The 20,144-nt window shown below is 34.0% G+C and overlaps 3 protein-coding genes across 3 annotated transcripts; all 3 read left to right on the forward strand.

The window, feature by feature from the left end:
• The first annotated feature begins 96 nt into the window (after positions 1–96).
• On the forward strand, positions 97–4,418 carry LOC105137258 (inactive purple acid phosphatase-like protein). Its single transcript, XM_011042953.1, has 11 exons — positions 97–660; positions 759–850; positions 939–1,132; positions 1,730–1,769; positions 1,881–1,962; positions 2,086–2,163; positions 2,243–2,368; positions 2,919–3,040; positions 3,569–3,608; positions 3,688–3,762; positions 3,856–4,418. The coding sequence occupies exons 1-11, from the start codon at positions 368–370 to the stop codon at positions 4,022–4,024; spliced, it is 1,311 nt and encodes a 436-aa protein (XP_011041255.1). The 5' UTR covers positions 97–367; the 3' UTR covers positions 4,025–4,418.
• A 3,493-nt stretch (positions 4,419–7,911) lies between these two features.
• On the forward strand, positions 7,912–11,340 carry LOC105137257 (uncharacterized). Its single transcript, XM_011042952.1, has 2 exons — positions 7,912–8,859; positions 10,380–11,340. The coding sequence occupies exons 1-2, from the start codon at positions 8,290–8,292 to the stop codon at positions 11,151–11,153; spliced, it is 1,344 nt and encodes a 447-aa protein (XP_011041254.1). The 5' UTR covers positions 7,912–8,289; the 3' UTR covers positions 11,154–11,340.
• A 6,158-nt stretch (positions 11,341–17,498) lies between these two features.
• Positions 17,499–18,749, forward strand: LOC105137262 (uncharacterized). The gene has a single exon (XM_011042957.1). It carries the CDS (start codon positions 17,579–17,581, stop codon positions 18,605–18,607), a length of 1,029 nt encoding a protein of 342 aa, XP_011041259.1. The 5' UTR covers positions 17,499–17,578; the 3' UTR covers positions 18,608–18,749.
• Positions 18,750–20,144: the final 1,395 nt, after the last annotated feature.

The following is a 20,144-nucleotide window of genomic DNA, read 5'->3' on the forward strand; positions in this document are numbered from 1 at the left end:
AAAGGAGAAAGGAAGAAGGGATCACGAAGCACAAAGGTGGGACCTGTCTAGTCACGTGTATGATTAAATCCCAGGATTCGCAGCCATCGCCGATCTGATCTCTCTCTCTCTCTCTCTCACTCACTCACTCACCCAGCGCCCACCGCTCCCATCTCTCCTCCTCTCCTCCTTTCTCTCTCTAGAAATCCTTCGTCAAGCAAACGTCTCACCAACATTTTTTTTTTATATTTAAATCCCCCGATATTCTCTCCTTTGCCCCAACCTTTTCTAATTTTATTTTATTTGTTAGAAGTCGAAGCTTCCACTCTCTACTTCCATCACTTCAAAAACCACACTTGCTGTCTCTTGGATGGCATTTTCGTAAGTAATGGCGGCGAGTTCTAGTGGTTTTACGGCTCACCTCGGTTTCAAGCTCAGCCGATTCAGCAGTTCTCCGCTCCACGCCTATAGCCATGGGTTGGACTCGAGGAAGAAGAAGCGGAGGGGGAGGTTGTTCCTCGACGGTAACGGAGTACGGGTGAGTCGAATTAGTTGCTGCTGCTCTGATTCAGTAGTTAGGAGAGCGTCCGGGTCGGGTAATAGTGTTGAGAAACCCGAGGAGAAACGCTCTCATAGAAGTCGATTCCAAGCCATTCCTGCATTGCCTTTTCCTTCTCACCAGTATGACGCTGCCCTCAACTGTGATTTTACTATCAATTTCACTTAATTTTTTTAATGAGTTTTTAATTTTTAATTGTTTTTTGAAATTAATGCTGTAGGTCTCGGTTTGGTACGAAACAAGAGAAGTTTTATCCGAGATGTACGCCGAGAAACACCGGTCCACAGTCGCGAGATACGCCGCCGAAGCGAGGTAATTTCACGCTTCTTGGATTGGGTTTTGCGTTGATTTCAAAGTGAATTGTTTTTTGAACAATTTGCTGAATGATTGGCTTGTGTAGATACTGGCATTGCAAATGAGAAAGATATGGGCATCAACTTGTTAAAGGAAAATGTTAGTGAGACTGGGACTAATGAAGATGGAAGTACTTGGTTTCGAGAAAGTGGAGAGGATCTTGGCGCAAATGGGTATAGATGTAGATGGACGAAGATGGGTGGTCGATCACATGATGACTCCACCCAATGGGAAGAAACGGTATAATCTCTTCTTTTGTTTCCTAATCACATGATGTTTTGCTTGTTTGAGCATCTGATTTGAGATGGGAGTGAATCGAAATCGGTATCGGAATCAATTTTTTTACCAATTCATTACTAAAATGGTTATCAGGATGTTACTTTTTTTTTACGGGTGATGGCAATGAACTTTTTCTGATTTTGAATCCAGATTCTAGGTGGTAACCAGTTTTACATCCATTGTTGTACTATACGATGTGATTATAGTCCCAGTATCCAAAATTCATTAAGTTAGGACTTGATCGTCCTCAAGGTTTTGATTTTATAACTAATCACCCCCTTTAAGTTGAATTACACCGTAGTAAAGGTTGTTGATGATGCTGACGCAATTTCTTATGAAAGGTTGCATCTTGTCTTTGCTCCCTTCTTTTCTTTTCCTGTATCTGGTAGGAACGGTGATAAAGGTTATGGACGCGAGCTTTCTGAAATGTTCAGCTCGATGTTACTAGTCAATTGTCATGAATTTGTTTTTTTTCCAACTTTGTCATTGATTTTATAACCCCACTAAGTATCATCCCAGGTGGATGCATTTAATTGGATTTATTGATCTCCTTGACAGTGGTGGGAGAAAAGTGACTGGACAGGATACAAAGAGCTAGGTATATTGTTTGTCTTATCATTTACAGGACAGGATGATTATTTACAATTTTAGTGGGTTGGAGGTTAATCATATTGAAGTGTTCACCCTCAATCGAGTTCATATTTCTTAGGTGTGGAGAAATCTGGAAGAAATGCTGAAGGGGATTCGTGGTGGGAAACATGGCAAGAGATGCTTCATCAAGATGAATGGAGGTATAGTTTCTACCATGCTGCCTATGCAAATAAAATTTAGCTTTGGTCATGAAACGAGTGTCTTCTGTTTATCATGGTTTGAACTTTTCATTAATAAATCACTTTCTTATTTTGTTACTGCAGTAATCTTGCAAGAATAGAGAGGAGTGCACAGAAACAAGCGAAATCGGGCACTGAAAATGCTGGATGGTATGAGAAGTGGTAAGTTAATATTCCAATGCAGAGTGATAATGATGAATATTAGTTGTTTTGGTTAAGTATGCTTTAATTTTGGACTCAGGTGGGAGAAATATGATGCTAAAGGCTGGACTGAGAAAGGGGCAAATAAGTATGGAAGATTGAATGAGCAGTCATGGTGGGAGAAGTGGGGAGAGCATTATGATGGAAGAGGCTCTGTTACAAAATGGTTTTCCCATTCTCCATCTTATCTTTTCCTTGGACTTCAATCTGCTTTTAGCTTGCTTATAAGTTTGGACATTTGTATACTCATTATCTGTCATCATCAATGTCAAATTATTAATCTATTGATGTCTTAAGAAAAGAGGCTTTGAGATCAGTTATAAACAGTTGAAAGGTCTCAAGTAGTCACAGCCTAACTATTAGTATAGAAATTTTCAGGATTTCAGATGCTGATGGTGCAGTAGATGTAGGAGGAACAGTTACCATGAAATATGTGTTGAAACCAAGTATATGAATAATTGTTTCTGTCCTTGGGAAACTTTTAGAAAACGGTCATTATTTTGAACAATGATACAATAAAAATATCTCAGAAAATATGTGAAACTTAAATGGTCTAAATTTTTCAATAGCACTTCCTTTCTTTGTACCTATCACTCTGCTTTGGGAATAATGGAAAGATTGCACCAAGTTTTACTCCTCCTCATGTGTCTCAATTAACTTCATAATTGGAAGAGCTTGAAAATAGTTTCACTAAGTGTTCTTGTTTCACTCCTCAGGACAGATAAATGGGCCGAGACTGAATTGGGAACCAAATGGGGAGACAAGTGGGAAGAAAAGTTCTTTGCTGGCATAGGTTCACGCCATGGAGAGACATGGCATGTTTCTCCAATTGGTGGACGTATGTGTTTGCTCATGTTATATGTGCCTCTGACCTAATCTCCTTTAATTATTTATGTTGATTTTACTTTAGACCACTGCCTTTGTTTATTAGAAACTTGTTCAAGTACATCCTTCATAGGATACTCTCATTACCCATCCATTGATTTGGAAACTCACTTTCACAGTAACCTGCCAACATTCACAATCCAGGAGGATTAACTTCTCTCACATATTTGAACGCTTAACTTGCTAGGTTTGTTCTAACCAGGTCTAATTAGTTTCTACTACAGCTTCAAACTCCTTTCTTCTTATCGCTTTGACTGTGGAGATTAAGTAATCCAGTGCATCACTGATGTGCACTTGTAGAATACAAATGGACTCGATAGGAGATTCTACCATGTATTTAGGAGGGGAACAGGAACTAACTCAGCCCATTAGTTGTCCTTGTCAAAATGACTGGATTGAGTTATCTGATCGAAATGTCCATGTTTGACTATATTGACATAGTTTCTGGAGTCTGGTGTAACTTATTGTGCTTCATGTTCAGGTTGGTCAAGGACGTGGGGAGAGGAACATTTTGGAAACGGGTATGCAACTCTGTATATATGTTAGTTTGTTCTGCATGCTGTATTGGGAACCATCATCCAATGTTTCTTTATCCTACAGGAAAGTTCACAAATACGGAAAAAGCACGACAAGTGAAAGCTGGGATATTGTTGTGGACGAAGAAACCTATTATGAGTAAGAATGTGCTTTTCTTAGTCCTTGCACTAAAGATGTAAATTTCACTTATACAATTGCATTAACTTAAAAATTTCATGTTTTTGAAAAAAGGGCCGAACCTCATTATGGATGGGCTGATGTCGTGGGTGATTCAAGCCAGTTATTATCAATCGAACCCCGGGAAAGGCCACCAGGTGTCTACCCAAATCTCGACTTCGGGCCATCTCCTCCACCTCCAGTCGATGACTTGCCAGACTCGCCTCTCCCTCCCTCACAATGAAGACCTGATTTTCAGGTTCCTTATTTTGTTCTAGGTGTTTTCATGTTTATCTCATCTGAATCCAATCAATCATATTTGTTTAAAACGTCCCACGAAATAGTATTGTGAATTAGTGCTTTTCAATTTATTCATTCTTTGGATGACAAATGCATCCTGGGTTTTGGGCACTTACTATTTGTCTAAATATTGGATGCTATATCATTTTCCTAGAATAGGATGTGGGAATTTTAGGGAGTGATTAGTAGTATTTTATTTCTATTCTCTTTGTATCTATTTTTTTTTAGAGTGGATCGATATGATGTCAGTGGTTGCTCTCTCGACTATGGATGCAAGATGTTATTCAGTCCCTGGTTTCTTCAGGTTTTACAAGTTAATCCTTGCTTTTTAGGTGTTATTTGACCGTTGTTCTTGTTTTGTAAATGTCCAAATTGCCTATAATTTGAGTTTTTTTTTTTTGTAACGGGTAAATTTTGATATTTCAATAGAAATGAAGGATATTTTAGTAAAATAATAATTGAATTATCATGGAAAACCAGTGAAAGAACTCAGTTATAAGAAAAGATTCAAACAGAAAGATTCTATTTTTTAAACTGTAGGGATTGACCCGTTATTTTACTAAAAACTCGTGGATTAAATAATATTTACATGAAAAATAACAAGTGAGGAGAGAGCTTGGATATCGGGAGATTATTAGACTTCGTACCATAAATGTAAGTGTTATAATTCAATTTTAACCTATTCTGATTTTTGATTGAGGGTGCAATTTGACAATTTATAGAAGAATTATGGACTATAATGAATTTTTGTTTAAACAAACTATAAATAAATCTATTTTCAAATTTGATTTTTAAAATTCGAGTAAGCCTTTCTCCCCTTCACCACCTTTATTTCAATCTTTGCTCAGCTACCAGACGGCACCCCTTCATCTTCATCGTTGTCACCATAACACCCACCAACAATAAAGGAATTTCCGTCCCTCTCTCTCTTCTGCCATCATTAAGCCATCAGCTCTCCACCCCCATGGTGGTCAAGACACAATAGTAGCTTCTTCGTCCTCTAGGTTTCCACCATCTTCTTCAACAGTCCATCACCAGCCTCCTCTCAACTGATCTCAACCAAGACCTCTGCAACAGTCACCGCAGTTAGCTTTCTTCATGGCCTGTAGCTCCTTTCTTTAATATCCACGCCGTTCACTCCACAGTTACCTCCACAATCACCACCAGTGATTAGAACCAGCAACTTAAACTGACCCATAACAGTCTCTACTCATTCTTCCTCCAGTGTTAACAGTCCCAACATCAATAGACACGACGGCATCTAGAAAGGAAGAAACAAAATCGGCCCAACCGTGGTGATGGAGTGACAAGGAGAAGGAGAGCAGCCCGATCCAGCCAACCGTCATCTTCTTTAGCTGCTAAAGCGTCGATTCACTCGCCACCAGCCGTCGCGGCGGCTGATCTCCACGCGCCAATACTTTTTCAATAGTCTCATTAAATTCCAGTAGCTCATCTTGACCCTTCAGATCTTTCCAGAAGGTGTTATCTGAATTTTGGATGATTTTGTGTTTGTTGCTGTGCAAGTTGTATATGGATAATTGTAAGTGTGTGAGTGAATAAGTGACAAGGATGGTGTGTGTGTGTGTGTGTTAACCATCGAAAAATTTGCATTATGGCAATGGAAAAAAAACAAAAAAACAAAACCCCCTAAAAATGTTTTTAACGTAATTTATTTTTTTAAAAATATTATGTTTAGCATAAAAAAATAATTTTATCTTTTAACATAAAAAATATATATTTGTGATTTTCACATTGAAATAATTTTTTATTTATTTATATGTATTTTTATGATTGATAACAAGTTTATCAAATTTATTAAAAACATATCCAAATAAGATGACTTACGAAAGCTCTTTGTATATTAATTTTTTTAAATAAATATTAACAAGATATTAGAGTAAAAGAGCCAAAGTCTTTTTTCATGTGTTCAGTTTTTATTTTTGTTATTCTTGAGTTTAATGTTTATTTTAGAACTTAACCCAATATTATTTTAGATAAGTGGATTGATTATAAATATTGACTTTTTGATATTTATTAATACTAGGGTTAGAAATATCAATCTTATTATTTAATGATGTTAGAGTAAAAAATATTAATCCTGGTATTTATTGATATTAAAACTAGAAATATTAACCTGTTATTTATTAATATCAGAATTGGAAATACTATAGGTAAATCATGATATAACAAATCATTAGCTAAAATTAATCATGATTTTATAAACAAGTGATTTTATTTATAAGAATAAGATGTTATATATTTATTAATTTTTTCTTTTAATTTTTAAAGATAATTGTGATGTTATGTGTAACATTAAAAGCCAATTGAGGGTTTGACCACACATAGGATTCGAGTCAGTAGATTGCTAGGTTAATTCGAGTCACTCAATTTTGCACCCTCTTTCTTTTGTTTTTTCGGTTCAAGAATATTGGGCTCGAAAGCTAGCAACGGCAATGTGAAAGGCGAAATAACACACATTTTGAACAGTTGTACGGTACATGTCTTGCTGCCTGCGAGCATGAGTCTTGCTTGACCAGACTAAAATACAATAAAATAAAATAAAATGCCTTTTTTTTTTTTTTTTTGCAAAGCAGTGGTTTATTCACGCATCGTAACGAGCGAACGAGAGAATCATGGTAGAACCGCTGTATTACATCGGATGTTCACCCATAATTATTCAGATTTAAACATTTAAAATGATAGATAAGTTATTCTATAAATTATAAATGAATTGACGATGATTTTTTAAGTTATTAAGTCCACCATGAATACACATGTCAGACAAGCAACCAAGTTAGGTACAAATCCCATGCTCCATGTCCTAACAATTTCTCATAGCGCTAATCCTTCAGGTTTAAAATTCATAGCTGTAAGACCCAGATTCACACGTGATCTGATTCCAGGCTCTTATCATGTATTGGATGGTCAGCATGGTCTAAATCTGATCAATTTAAAATAATAATATTTTTTTATTAAAATTAAAACAATTTTATTTTAACTTTTCTAAAATATTAAACCATACGAAAGAAACTGATTTTAATTAAATTAACTTCTATCCTGATTTGGTATAAAACTCAATTTCAATTAAATTTTAAATTAATAAAAGAAGTAATTAACTCATTCAATCCATCAATACAAGTTTGGTGACAATATCAAAACCTATCAATTTTTTCTCTTTATAGCATGTAAATTCAATATAATACCCGTTTTCTTTTGTACAGGAATCCTCAAAATAGCTTCTATTTATGCCGATCAAACTTTTTTTCTAGACTTTCATTCATGATATTTTTTAAAAATTTTAAAATTTATATAATCATTAATTTTATAATTCATAAAATTAATAAAAACAAATATAAACTGATTTGAATATTTATATTAATAATAAGAAAAAATATCCTTGCGTGTCTCACTTTTTAAATGTTGATATCAAGTTAGGTGAAGAAGGCTTTTTTTTATATAATTTTTTATTTTTTAGTTGTTTAAATTATTTATGAAATATTTAAATCAATTGGATAATATTAGAATAATTTATACAATATTTAATTTTAAATTCAAACTAAACAAATAATATTGTCAAGGTATTTTAAAATTAATATATATTTAATAATAATATCAAATAATTTTTTAAAAATGTAATATTTTTTTATTAAATCTAAAAGAAATTTGATAGGAACCCAGCAAACTCCCACAAACTGTTAAAGAGATATATTAATTACGGATGAATAATTAAATTATCAGTTTTCGAATCCCCTTGTTTATTATTATTATTATTATAATAAAGGTTGTCATGAATTGGGTTGATGGTGTTCCTAACAGCGAAAAATATTGCACATCTGGTAATGAATCCACTCACCAACCCAATCAGAACCTCAGGCATCCATCGTTACCAAACTATATTACAAATAAATTTAATTTAATTAATTATGGCCACAAACTTGAAATTTAAGCAAGAAACAACTCAATTGAGCATGGTCCAATTTCACACAATCAAGCAAAAAAAAAAAAAATTCTACATTCCCGACACCAAAAATCCCAAAAATTCGTCATCATCTTCTTCCTTTCTACCAAACCAAAGAGGCCACGCCATAACCAAACCAGAGCAAAAAGCCCTCACTTTCCTTCAAGATTTTCAGCAATTTCCCCCTTCATGGGTGCAGCCAAAACCAAGATCCAACACTTCTTCATCTTCTTCTTCCTCACCTACATAACATGCTGAACCAATCCCCCAAAAAAATGACCTTACCTCCCATAATCTCAAGATGGTTCTCTGATCTAGATTGGAAACCTCTCCTCTTGATCATCCCTCCTCTCTCCCTCCTCCTTTTCTTCACTATCTCCTTAACACCCATCAACCCCTTTTCCACCCTTTCCCCTTTCGCTTCCCGTTTCTTCAACAAAACCACCCTGATTACACTCCCCTCCACCTCCCGAACAGCAAATCTTTCATCAACTGCTCACCCTAGTTCGCCGCCTGTGAATCCGAGTGACTCGACTCAGTGGAAAGATGAGCTGGATCGGTCGAGAATCGCCGTGTGTTTAGTTGGTGGGGCCAGGAGGTTTGAACTGACTGGACCCTCGATTGTGAAGAATATTTTACGAGTGTATCCAAATTCAGACCTTTTCTTACACAGCAATTTTGATAAAAATGCTTACAAATTCTCTATCTTGAAAACTGTGCCAAGGCTCGCCTCTGTCCGGATTATCATTCCTCAACCTTTGCCCGAGACCTTGCCTCAGCTTCGTGTCCTCACAGCTGCTAATTCTCCTAATGGCATCCAGGTTTGTTGCCCTTTCGCCTTCACTACAATGTTTTTCTTATGGTTTAATATTTTTTTTTCAGCAATTGGATATTTACCTGATTTAATCTTATCTTAATGATTTTTTTATTGTAAATTACGATTTGATAACTTTTTAGAGAATAATGCGGTCTCCTCCTTTGTTTTCTCCTAAAGCAAAGATGCGCCATGAGGGTTCAAATTTCTGATAAAGTTGTAAGAATTTTCATGGATTCACTCATCACTACCAGGAGGCATTTCCTTAAATAAATAAAACAATGCTACTATTATTCTCTTCTTTTTATTTTTGTTATACCTTTTTATAATAATTATTCGTGCCTTTTAAGATAACCTTGTGGTTAGGCAAATAATACAAAGGCTGTTTTATAGGTTACGAAACCTTTGGGCTGTTGTTTTTGCTGGAATTTTAAGCAAATTGAGACACGAATTTACAAGCACGTCCTGCTGAGATTGGCAAAAACCTTCTAAATATTTATGGTATTTTCATGACTGCTGTGAGTTGGAAAACATAGGAGGTTGGGTTTGAATATACTGGGGATTTTGGATGTTTCGAATTCAATTTGATGATTAGTGTTTTGAATTTGTTGTCTCATCAAGGGTCTTGTTTTTGCGGTGACATTTTGCTTTTTTAGAAAAATATCTTCTTTTTATATTTTATTTAAATATAGTTTTTTTAAAAATAAAATAACAAACACTATTTAAGTGCTCTCACCAGCTTTTGCCTTTTTTTTTTTATAGCTTTTTTCATCCAAAAGCAAAATTCTAAAGTGTTTGGAAGTGCTCAAAAAAGCTAATATTAGAGTCCATTTCGCACATGACTGGTAATTATTTTCAGGAGCTTCAAATTTGTGGTTTTTGAGAAGCCATGGCCATAACTAAGAGCTCATTTGTCAGTGGAGTTGTGTTGTTTTTTAAATAATTTTTTGTATTAAAATATATATTAATAATATTTTTATTTTTTAAAAATTATTTTTAACATAGTACATAATGATTTAAAAATATATTAATTTGAAATTAATAAAAAAATAATTTTTTTTCAAAAAATACTTTTGAAACTAAAAACCAACAGCCCAGCTACAACTTTCCCAAATGAATCTAAATCCACGATTATGTTCTAAAGAAGCATGAGGTTATGTGACAGTCCAAGTTCAGATAAAAAATGGAATGGATGCTAGCTCTGTTTGAATTTTGGATAATTAGCTTTACAATGGCTATGCAAACCAAATTTCAGGTATCGAAACACGCACATGTTTAGATAGTAAAAACCTCGATCCCATCACTTCCATAATTAATTCTACGTGCAGCCACCTTTACTTTTTTATCTTACTGAAAATTTACCATTTACTTATTTTATTTTATGGGACCACACTCAAGCATTGAAACTGTCGTGTTCGGAAGTACCCCACTTCCACCTGATAAGCACTATTTGTCGTCTTGGTATTGATAATGAACAAGATGATGAAGGTGAATTCATGTGTGTGCTGTTGCTTTTAATGCTTTCAGGGCCTACTCCAGTACTTCAACTTAGTGGAAGGATGTCTGACAATGATCCAGGAATACCAGAACCTGAAGGGGTTCAAGTATGATTGGATAGTTCGTACCCGTGTTGACGGGTACTGGAATGCCCCGTTGGGTCCCGAAAATTTCATCCCAGGTCACTACCTGGTTCCGCCAGGGTCCGCTTATGGTGGCCTTAATGACCGGCTTGGCATTGGTGATCTCAACACTTCAACGGTGGCCCTTTCCCGTCTTTCTTTAGTTCCCCAGCTCGACGCGGCCGGATTTCATCAACTCAACTCGGAAGCTGCTTTCAAGGCCCAGCTTACCACACAAGGTGTACCTTTTGATACTAGAAGATTACCCTTTTGCATTGTTTCGGATCGGAAATATGATTTTCCCCCGAGCCGTTTTGGTGTGCCAGTGGCTGCATTGTCAAGTCCAGGCCCGCTAAGTGGTGCGAAATGCAGGCCATGTAAGCCAGTTTGTGAAGGGACTTGTGTGGGTGATATCATGACATGGCTTTATAAAGATTGGAGCTGGACTAACTGGGAAAATGGGACACTTAAGTTATGTGATGCCCGTGGTGATTTGGAGGCAGGGTGGGAAAAGATTTTCGATAGAGTTGCAGGGAAGGAGTTGGCCTCTGAAAGGAAGAGGATTCGGGGTCTGAACACGAAGCAATGTGCTGTTGATTTTAATGAAATGAAGAAAAGGGCTTCCATGTGGGATACTCCTCCAGTGGAGGAGATATGTAGATTAGGACTTGGAGAGAATTAGAGTCATATACTTGATTTTGATTTTTTTTTTGGAGGTTAATTTCTTGTAAAAAGAAAGGAAATAGGAGGGTGTTGGGGGGATTATAGTGGATCATAATCCTGTAGGGATTGTTTAATGTTCATCAAGGTTCTAATCACAGGACCGCATGAATAGTTTTATCGTTATATGGTGTGGTGTTATTGAGTTTTCTGGCGGTCGTGGGTGTTGTGCTTTGAGTTTTCCGGTGAGAACAGTTCACCAATCCAAACTAATAAAGGTAATTAAAGGTGATGACAGGTCTAGTGCTACCTCCGGGCGCAGCCCTGCGTTTGCAAAACTAAATTCATCAAAATAAAACACGAACGACATGCTAATATACTATTAAAAAATATTTTTTAAAATATTCAATGTTAAACATCACATAATAGTCAAGATTATAGTCAAGTTTAGACTGGTCAAAGTTAATTTCTCAAGCAGCCCTGCGTTTTCAAAATTAAATTCGTCAAAATAAAACACGATAAGGTAAAGAACTATACTATATTAACATATCAAAATCATCATAATATACTATGAAAAGATATTAATTTAATATTTTTTAAAATATTCAATGCTAAACATCACGTAATCAAGGTTAGACTAGTCGAAGTTAATTTCTCAGGCATCATCATCATAACGCAACATGCCGCAAATTAATTCACATAAAGCACTCATTAAGTAGATTAATTATGTACGGGGCAGGTTTCAGAGCGATTCTAGAATTGAACTACGCGTTGGATTGAAGGAAAGGTGGGTGAGTCATCGCATGCGCACAAGGCCATTTTGGCACTTGACATATCATTGAAGGAAGAAAAAAAATAAAATAATATATATATATATATTAAGAGTGATTTTTTTTAAAATTTTATTTTTATTTATTTTAAATGATTTTTTTATATATTTTTAAATTTTTTTGATGTTATAATATTAAAAATAAATTTTTAAAAAATAATAAATAATTATTTTAATACATTTTAAAGTGAAAAATATCTCACAAATATTAATTATATTTTTCATCTGATTTTTAAACAACAAAATCTACCAAATCTAATGCTTAATATTTTCTAGCTAAAAATGTAACAGCCTTGTGTTCATAGTTTTATAATTTGGAAAGTCAATTACCCATTTAGATATAATGTATAATTCTATACGCAAAATTCCAGAAAACTAGTATCTCTCAAATTCTAAATTATAAGAATTTTTTTTATTCAAGAAAACTCTATTTTAAAAAAATATATTTTATAGATTTAGATTAGCAAGTAAAACCTTAACTATTTCAAGTTCTTATAAAATATACATATCTTAACTTGAATTCGAATTAAGTTTTTTATTATCATCCTTCCTTCTTGTAATTAAATTAACTATAAAACTTAAATGTAAGTATAAAGTATGTTTTGTAAATAAGTTATAAAATTATTTAAGTAATAGTTAAACTGGACGTCTAAGCTAGAAAGAAAGAAAACTCTCAAAACAATTAGGAAAATAAAGAAAAAAAATATGAAAATTGATCTCTCAAATTTACTATCGACCCAGATTAATTATGCTTTATGTAAGTACGAAATAGTCGATAAATTTTAAATAAGTTCACAACCGAACTCTCGAAGAAATATAAAAGTGGTGTGAATCCTTTTATAATAAACTTGGGATTCACACACCCCTAACAAAGATTACAAAGAAGCCACGTAAACCATGGGCCATCCATTTGTACCACTACAAAAGGACACAAAAAAACGAAAGGATGTGCATCCATCTATCTATGAAGAGAAGCTCTAAGCCCATGCAGGGTAATAGCGACGAGGACCATAGCCATAGCCATCGCTATATTGAGGTCTCTGTGGATATATATATAGTAAGTGGTCGTAGCATATCCTGGGTGATAGCCCGCCTTGCTGAAATCCTGGCACTGGCTGATGATAATCAGCTCGGAGATGATAGAGCCCGCCTTGCTGAAATCCTGGCACTGGTTGATGATAATCAGCTCGGAGATGATAGTGGAAGCCATTTTGGTGATTTCCAGTCTCAACCCAGCAGATGTCTGCATGTTTTCCTCCCCTTGATAACTTTTGATCAACTTGTTCGGATCCACTCTACCTGTGATTAATGCCATTCCCTGTTCAGCATCTATGGAGTAACTGACCCCTGAAACAGACATGATGGTAGATTGATATACAATCAATCATCAATCCGATGATGATTGATAGAGAAATTAATTGATTAATCACCTTTGATTCTTTTCAATACTTTGGTCAATGTCTTGTGCCAATCAGGGGATCTGGTGTCGACTTTCAAACTACAAGACTGCAAAGGATGGATAATATGTATATATATGAACAAGATTGATAATAGGTAAAAATGAAAAGTATGAACAAGAAAACTCTAGTATGACTATGTTTGTTTAAAATAATTTTTAAATATTTAAAATATTTAAAATAATTTTTTAAATATTTTTAATATTTATTTTTTAGCATATTAAAATAATCTAAAAACATAAAAAAATTTAAAAAATAAATTTTCAGAAATATTATAAATCAACTCATTATTTATTAATCCGGTTAAAAATTCTTATAAGATTCAGTTTGATATAATTTTTTTTAAAAAAATTATTATCTCAACTGTTTTTTAAATAAAAAATCTTATAATAATATTATTTTAAATTAATCAGAATTAATTTAGATTAATTTATCCAACTCATAACTTATAACTTGATTCTCCAATAAATCATAAACCGGACTGTAAAATTGTCATCTGTCTATAGGGTTTTAATAAATGGGCTTCCTTTTCGTTGGGTTAGGTGGAGCAGATAACGCATCACCTCCCCACCCCACAAATCTAATTAAGCAAGTCCTTTATTAAGCAACATATATTTACAAATTTTCATTTCATCAAATAAAGTGTGCTGAAGAATCCAAGCAAGGACGAGCCTTTTTTTTTTTAAAAAAGAATCCAAGCAAGGACGAGCCTTTTTTTAAAAAAAAATAATAATTAAGTGGTATTTTTAGAATATTTTTACATATTAATTACACATTAGGATATATATATATATATTATAACTTGAAGAAAGGTTGTTAGTTGAGGATTGCATCTTCGTGATTGAGTTTAGTTAATTTAAGTAACAAAATTTTTATATATAAAACAATAGAAAGATGTCATCAATTTTATCTTGATTAAAAGATGATATTTTAGTTTTTTATAATTATAAAAGGTATATATTTCTCCAAGAGATATTTTTTAAAATGATAAAATCCAGTATGTGGTTCTAGTAGAGCAATCTATCTTATGACACTTACCTTATACGAGTGTAAGCACACATCATTATATATTGAAGCTATTTGTAGAGAATTTTAATCACTTATAAGCACAAAAAAATATCTTTTTCTCTAAAAGGAGCATTTTAAAATAACAAAACCTACTATGTGGTACTGTCGTAGAGTAATACCTTTTAGAGAGCTATTATGTGAGGGTATGAATACACATTATCATTAATATTTAACTAAAAATTATACCTAAAAGCTTGCCTAAAAGCCTACGTCTAAATGGTATCTAAATATAAATATGCAGGTGAGAGCTAAGATATTTTTTCATACCTTTTATTTTAAAAGTAAATTATATATAGAAATATTTATTTTTATGTTTTTATTTTCGTTGTCTTTTATCTGTTATTTCTCGTAACAATAACTAAATGGTATCTAACTACGAATGCTATATGAAAAAAAAAAAACAAAGAAGGCTAAATGATGAAAACGTGGAACCTAGTCTCCTTTTTCCCCCCTTCAAGTTTTCTGTGAAGATGCCTTCTAATCATCTCCACATGGGATGACTCGACACTAAAGTAAGGCTATATTATACACCCATCATTGACAAAAATATGAACACGTACGAACTCCTAATTAACACCTTTTTTATTGAAAAAAACTCCTTGGGCCGCTAAGCTTCATACATACTACCGCCGTTTTGCAAACGAATCTCGTGAGTTATAATTAAAATCTTTATCTCCTAGCTAGCATTTTACGCAGGACGTCAGAGGCAGAAGGGTTTGAGGATAAGTTCTTGCAAGCTTATCTGTCATGTCTGGTCTAAGCTCTCTCAGTGTCTCGTAAGTCCAACAATGGTGGATTTTAGTTAATTGATCGAATATTTTGGTTTTAATAAGAGAGTGATCCTCTCAGAACACAACGTGGTCAGGTTGGAGCCTTGGATGTTCAGTTCTAACGCTTGTTAAACTAATAATTAACATGGTTGACATTAGAGGACTCTAGTTAGACTTTTAGGTATAATTTTTTGCAAGTGAGCTTTCAACTTCCATAGGTTTAGGTGGAAGTCCAATCCTCCAAATGCAATGACTAGCTAGCTATAATTTCTGGAATCAATGCACGCATATGGACCATATTAATCAACGTTTACTCAGTCTTTTTGGTCGTATAATACAAGCTCTCTGTGTGCCCCGAAGAAGAATGGTCAATTGCTGGCCAGAAGTAGGCATGCCATGATCTCATCTCTTAATCCATGCTGTATAAGCCAATTACTTGGTGCCAGCCAAGGCTTTTTGTCTGGTGTAGAGAGAGGGGGAGCTGATGGTTCTAAACCAGTCATAAATCCACAACTCTGGGAGTTGGCAAACAGCTCCAGGCAGTAGTTGTTTTGGATAGGACATGCATTCCTTGGATTTATATTTAATTCTTACCAACATTAAACAATTACGATCAACACATTTTCTGTCTAACCGTCATTTTTCATTCAAATCACCTTTTTAAACTTGAATATAACATTTTTTTATGTCGATCTTAAACCAAGGCATATTATTTGTGAGTTAATGAGTACATTTGCGTAATTAAACAAATTGCATGACCTACAATGAGAAAATGAGGGAAATTCGAGCATAGTGAGGGGAGATTCGAGCATATCTCGTAAGAAAAAAGGTATGAACTAGAAGATTAATAAAACAAATCGAGCCAATTATTGTCATAACAACGAGCTTGCACGAAATAATTCTTTTTTTTTCTTTTTCCATATGAAATACTGCATCACCGAGAAAGGAGAACGTGGAACGATGAACTGTCAAAAAATGAACCTTTTCCAAGCCTTTAGAGGTGGCTAAATATTGACTATTATTGGATCCGAAAGATGCCTCGATCTGACTTTTTTTCAAGATTTAAAGATACATGTTCTATCTTTTGATCCATCGAGTTCAAATTTTAAATTAATTTATAATATTTGATTAAGGTTTATTTAATTTTCATGGAAGTAGATTGAGCGTATTGACCCGGATTTCATATATATATATATATATGAGAATTTAATTCTTGAAATTGATTATTTATCTTAAAACTAATAAATGACAGTAAAATTAGAAGAAATCTTTTTATTATTGAGAGTTGGTATAGTGCTGGTCCTATTTACAAGCGGCAGCAAAAAGTTTCCCGTGTGTTGTATGATTAGTTAGGTGGAGAAACAAGGGACTTGATAGAAGATTGCAACGAATTTATGCAAGTGTACATTATTAGATGGCCTGAACAGGACTTCTTCTAATTGTTTCATATATATCATCAAAATCTATATGTTGTTTCTCTAACCCCCCTGCACATGGTGATATTCCAGCCTAATTCCATGACTGCTGTTGCCTATAAGCTCTGTAATGCACCCAGTGCCAATATTGCATGTAAAGTTTCATCATTAGTTTTAATTTTATAGTCTTATGATCTTTAGATTAATCCTAGGTAGGTTCTAGAGTAAATTAATTAAGGTGGTTTAAAGGTTAAATTAAAACACATCTAATTATATGATATTTTATATATCTTTTTAATTCATACGAGAGTAATTACTAAGAGCAGGTAATTTGTTTTCAGGTGGTGCACCATGCAATGCACTGCAAAAACCAAACCTCAGGTGGTGCACCATGCAATGCACTGCACTGCAAAAACCCTAGGTGATGAAAAATCATTCAACCTCGTAGAGTAAGTACACGAATTATAAAAACAAATCTTTATGTTGTTCTTCAAATTCAAAAGTAAAAGACTTCCATTGATTTACATTTTGATCAATCACCTAACAAGGGCCATGAATAAAATTTTGTTTGAAAAGACGGTTGAAACTATATTTTTAAAAAATTTAAATGTTTTTTGTTTAAATTACCATGTAACTAATTTCTTAAGAATTCTAATGATTAACCTCGTATTAAATCCTTCCCATATGGGAAAGAAAGACATGGAGCAAAGAAAGACATGAAAGTTGGGCTACAATCCAAAGGAAGACAGCATGTCAAAACCGCTTCTGTCTCCTCTCCAGTTGAAATGGAAACCACCACCCAGTTTTGCAAACCCACTTGGTTAAAACTAAAACTAGATGAACAGCTGGATTTATTCTCGGATCCAGTTCCCCTTCACCCTTAACCCCCTCGTGCACCTTAGCTGTCCATGTCTTCCCTTTATATACTCTTCTTCTCCTTCCTTTCCTTCTCACAACAGAAAAACATTGCAACTCCAAAATCCAGAAGCATAAAAGCATCACCAAAATATATCCACTACCACCTCAAGATGGCGCCCGGCGTATTCAAGCGCTCTCTTTCATTTCCTAACAAAATTCCTAGCCGCACTCCATCAAAACCACCCATCTCTTACCACAATAGATCCATCAGTCTTCCATGCAGGTCACACCCCTTGATTTCCCAGCTCAAAAATGAGATCGACGAGCTCAAAACTTGGTCATCGAAGCTCGAAAACCGAACTTCTGCTTGGCTTTGTGATGGCTTAAGTCGTCTTAAGGATGTTCAAGATTGTTTAGACGATATCCTTCAGCTACCTCAAACACAAGAATCTCTTCGTCGACAGCCTACATCGGCGGAGAAGATTCTTGAAGACTTTCTTCGCTTCGTCGATGTTTATGGAATCTTCCAAACATTAGTTTTGTCAGTTAAAGACGATCAACGTGCTGCCCAGGTGGCTATAAGGAAGAAAGATGACTCAAAGATTGCTCTATACATCAAGTCTCGCAAGAAAATGGCTAAAGAAATGGATAAACTCGTTTCCACAGTTCGATGCATCGCACGATGCCAGTTTCCGGGATTGGATTCAGGCCTCTCTGTTGCAGATGCTGAGTTGGTTGGTGTTATTATAGATGTTATCGAAGTCAGCATGTTGGTTTCGGTTGCGCTTTTTAATGGAATCTCATTGTCATTTAAGTCAAGAAAATCGTCCTGGATTGGACTGAGGTTGCCGAAGAAGGAAAAGAAGATTAAGATTGGTGAAGGAATCCAAGAATTTCAAGAAATTGGCGTTGAGAGCTTGTGGGGATTGAGAAAGAAGGGATATGAAGAGGTGAGGATGGTTTTGAAAAGGATGCAAGACTTGGAGGAGTGTATTGGCGATATTGAAACTAGTGGCCAAAGAGTGTTTAGGAGTTTGATTAACACTAGGGTTTCATTACTCAATAGTCTCACGCAATAGAAAGAGAAACAAAATACATCATGCAAATAAGTTTTTGCTTTATCTTCTCTTTTTTCTTTCTCCTGTTTCTTCAGTGAAAGCAAATGAAAATTGTCAGTCAAGATTTGAATAGAAATGGAATAGTGTACAGTCTTTAAGATCACATCCTGCTATGTTTTTAGAGATTTGATTCTTATTTTTTCTTTAAGCAAATAAAATAAGAAGAACCTCTGCCAGCAGAAATGATGGCGGTAAAGAATTTGTGGTTATTTTGAATCAATTAATGGATGGATGTAATTATGTGAAAAAAAAAAAATTAAAGCAGTATTTGTTTGCTGTTTAAGATAAAATTAAGAAATAAACATAAAAAAATGTATTTTTATTTTAAAAACATAAAAAATTAATTTAAAAATATTTTCAAAGCATATTTATTTTGTTTCTTCGTGTCCACTCTTCATCAAAAACACTTTTTTACTTTATTGGATCTATCTTTTATATCTTCAAATAGCATTAACCAAAGACAATCTCTCTCTCTCTCTCTCTCTCTATATATATATATATATATATATATATATATATTGTAATCAAGAAACCCATATACATGCATGTGAATTTTAGCTGTATTGCAGCAGTGTCACGTTATTAATTCGTTAGGCTAGCTTGCACCTCTTCGTGTCCAAATATTGAAAATGATTTGGTGAATATAAATGCACCATGTATTACATTTGACAACCATATGTAGTATGGAAAATTTAAATACAGATTGTCTGTATAATCTATTGATTTAATCATTTTATTTTTCATCGGATTTAATTTAACTAGGAGATCATTTTTTTATTATTATTAATATAAGTATTTGGGTCAGCTAACCGCACTTCGACTAATTCCACAAATCTTGAAGTTAATAACCATATAAATTTTCAATGATCATTATAGTTAATAACCATATAAATTTTCAATGATTATTATATTAATAATCACATAATTTAAACTTGAAACTAGAAAAAACAAATCTTTTAATCTTAAATTCTTATTATTAGACCACCTATTAGATGGTTTAGATGGTTTAACTGAAAAATCATTTTGGAATAATGTTGGTGATTTAATCTCATAAATTTTAATTCTTTTAAGAAACTAATTCCTCAATTTCTAGGCCATAATATTGGCATCCAGACTTTTTTTTAATCAATTTCACCAAAATCTCTAACCTAAGCATGCTTGAACAATCATCCCCGAAGGAAAAAAACAAGTGTTATAATTGTTATAGACATGCCCTAAAACATGACATAGAGATAGACAAAATTAACCTTGTTGTGACGCAAATAATAAATTGAAGACATGGAGACTAAACATGTTACGTGCATAGGCTTGCACGTTGATGAATTCATTTACAAAATGAAGCAAAGCATCACATGGCTATGTTAACATAATTTCATTATACATAGCTGGTGATTTTATTAGTTTTAATAATTTTAATTATTTTGAGCTGGTGATTTTATTAGTTTTAATAATTATTGTTTAGCTGGAAAGCTTGTTTACTCTTCAATGCAATCATTCC

This window comes from Populus euphratica, unplaced genomic scaffold (genome assembly GCF_000495115.2).
Source record: "Populus euphratica unplaced genomic scaffold, PopEup_1.0 scaffold65.1, whole genome shotgun sequence".
Lineage (NCBI taxonomy): Eukaryota > Viridiplantae > Streptophyta > Magnoliopsida > Malpighiales > Salicaceae > Populus > Populus euphratica.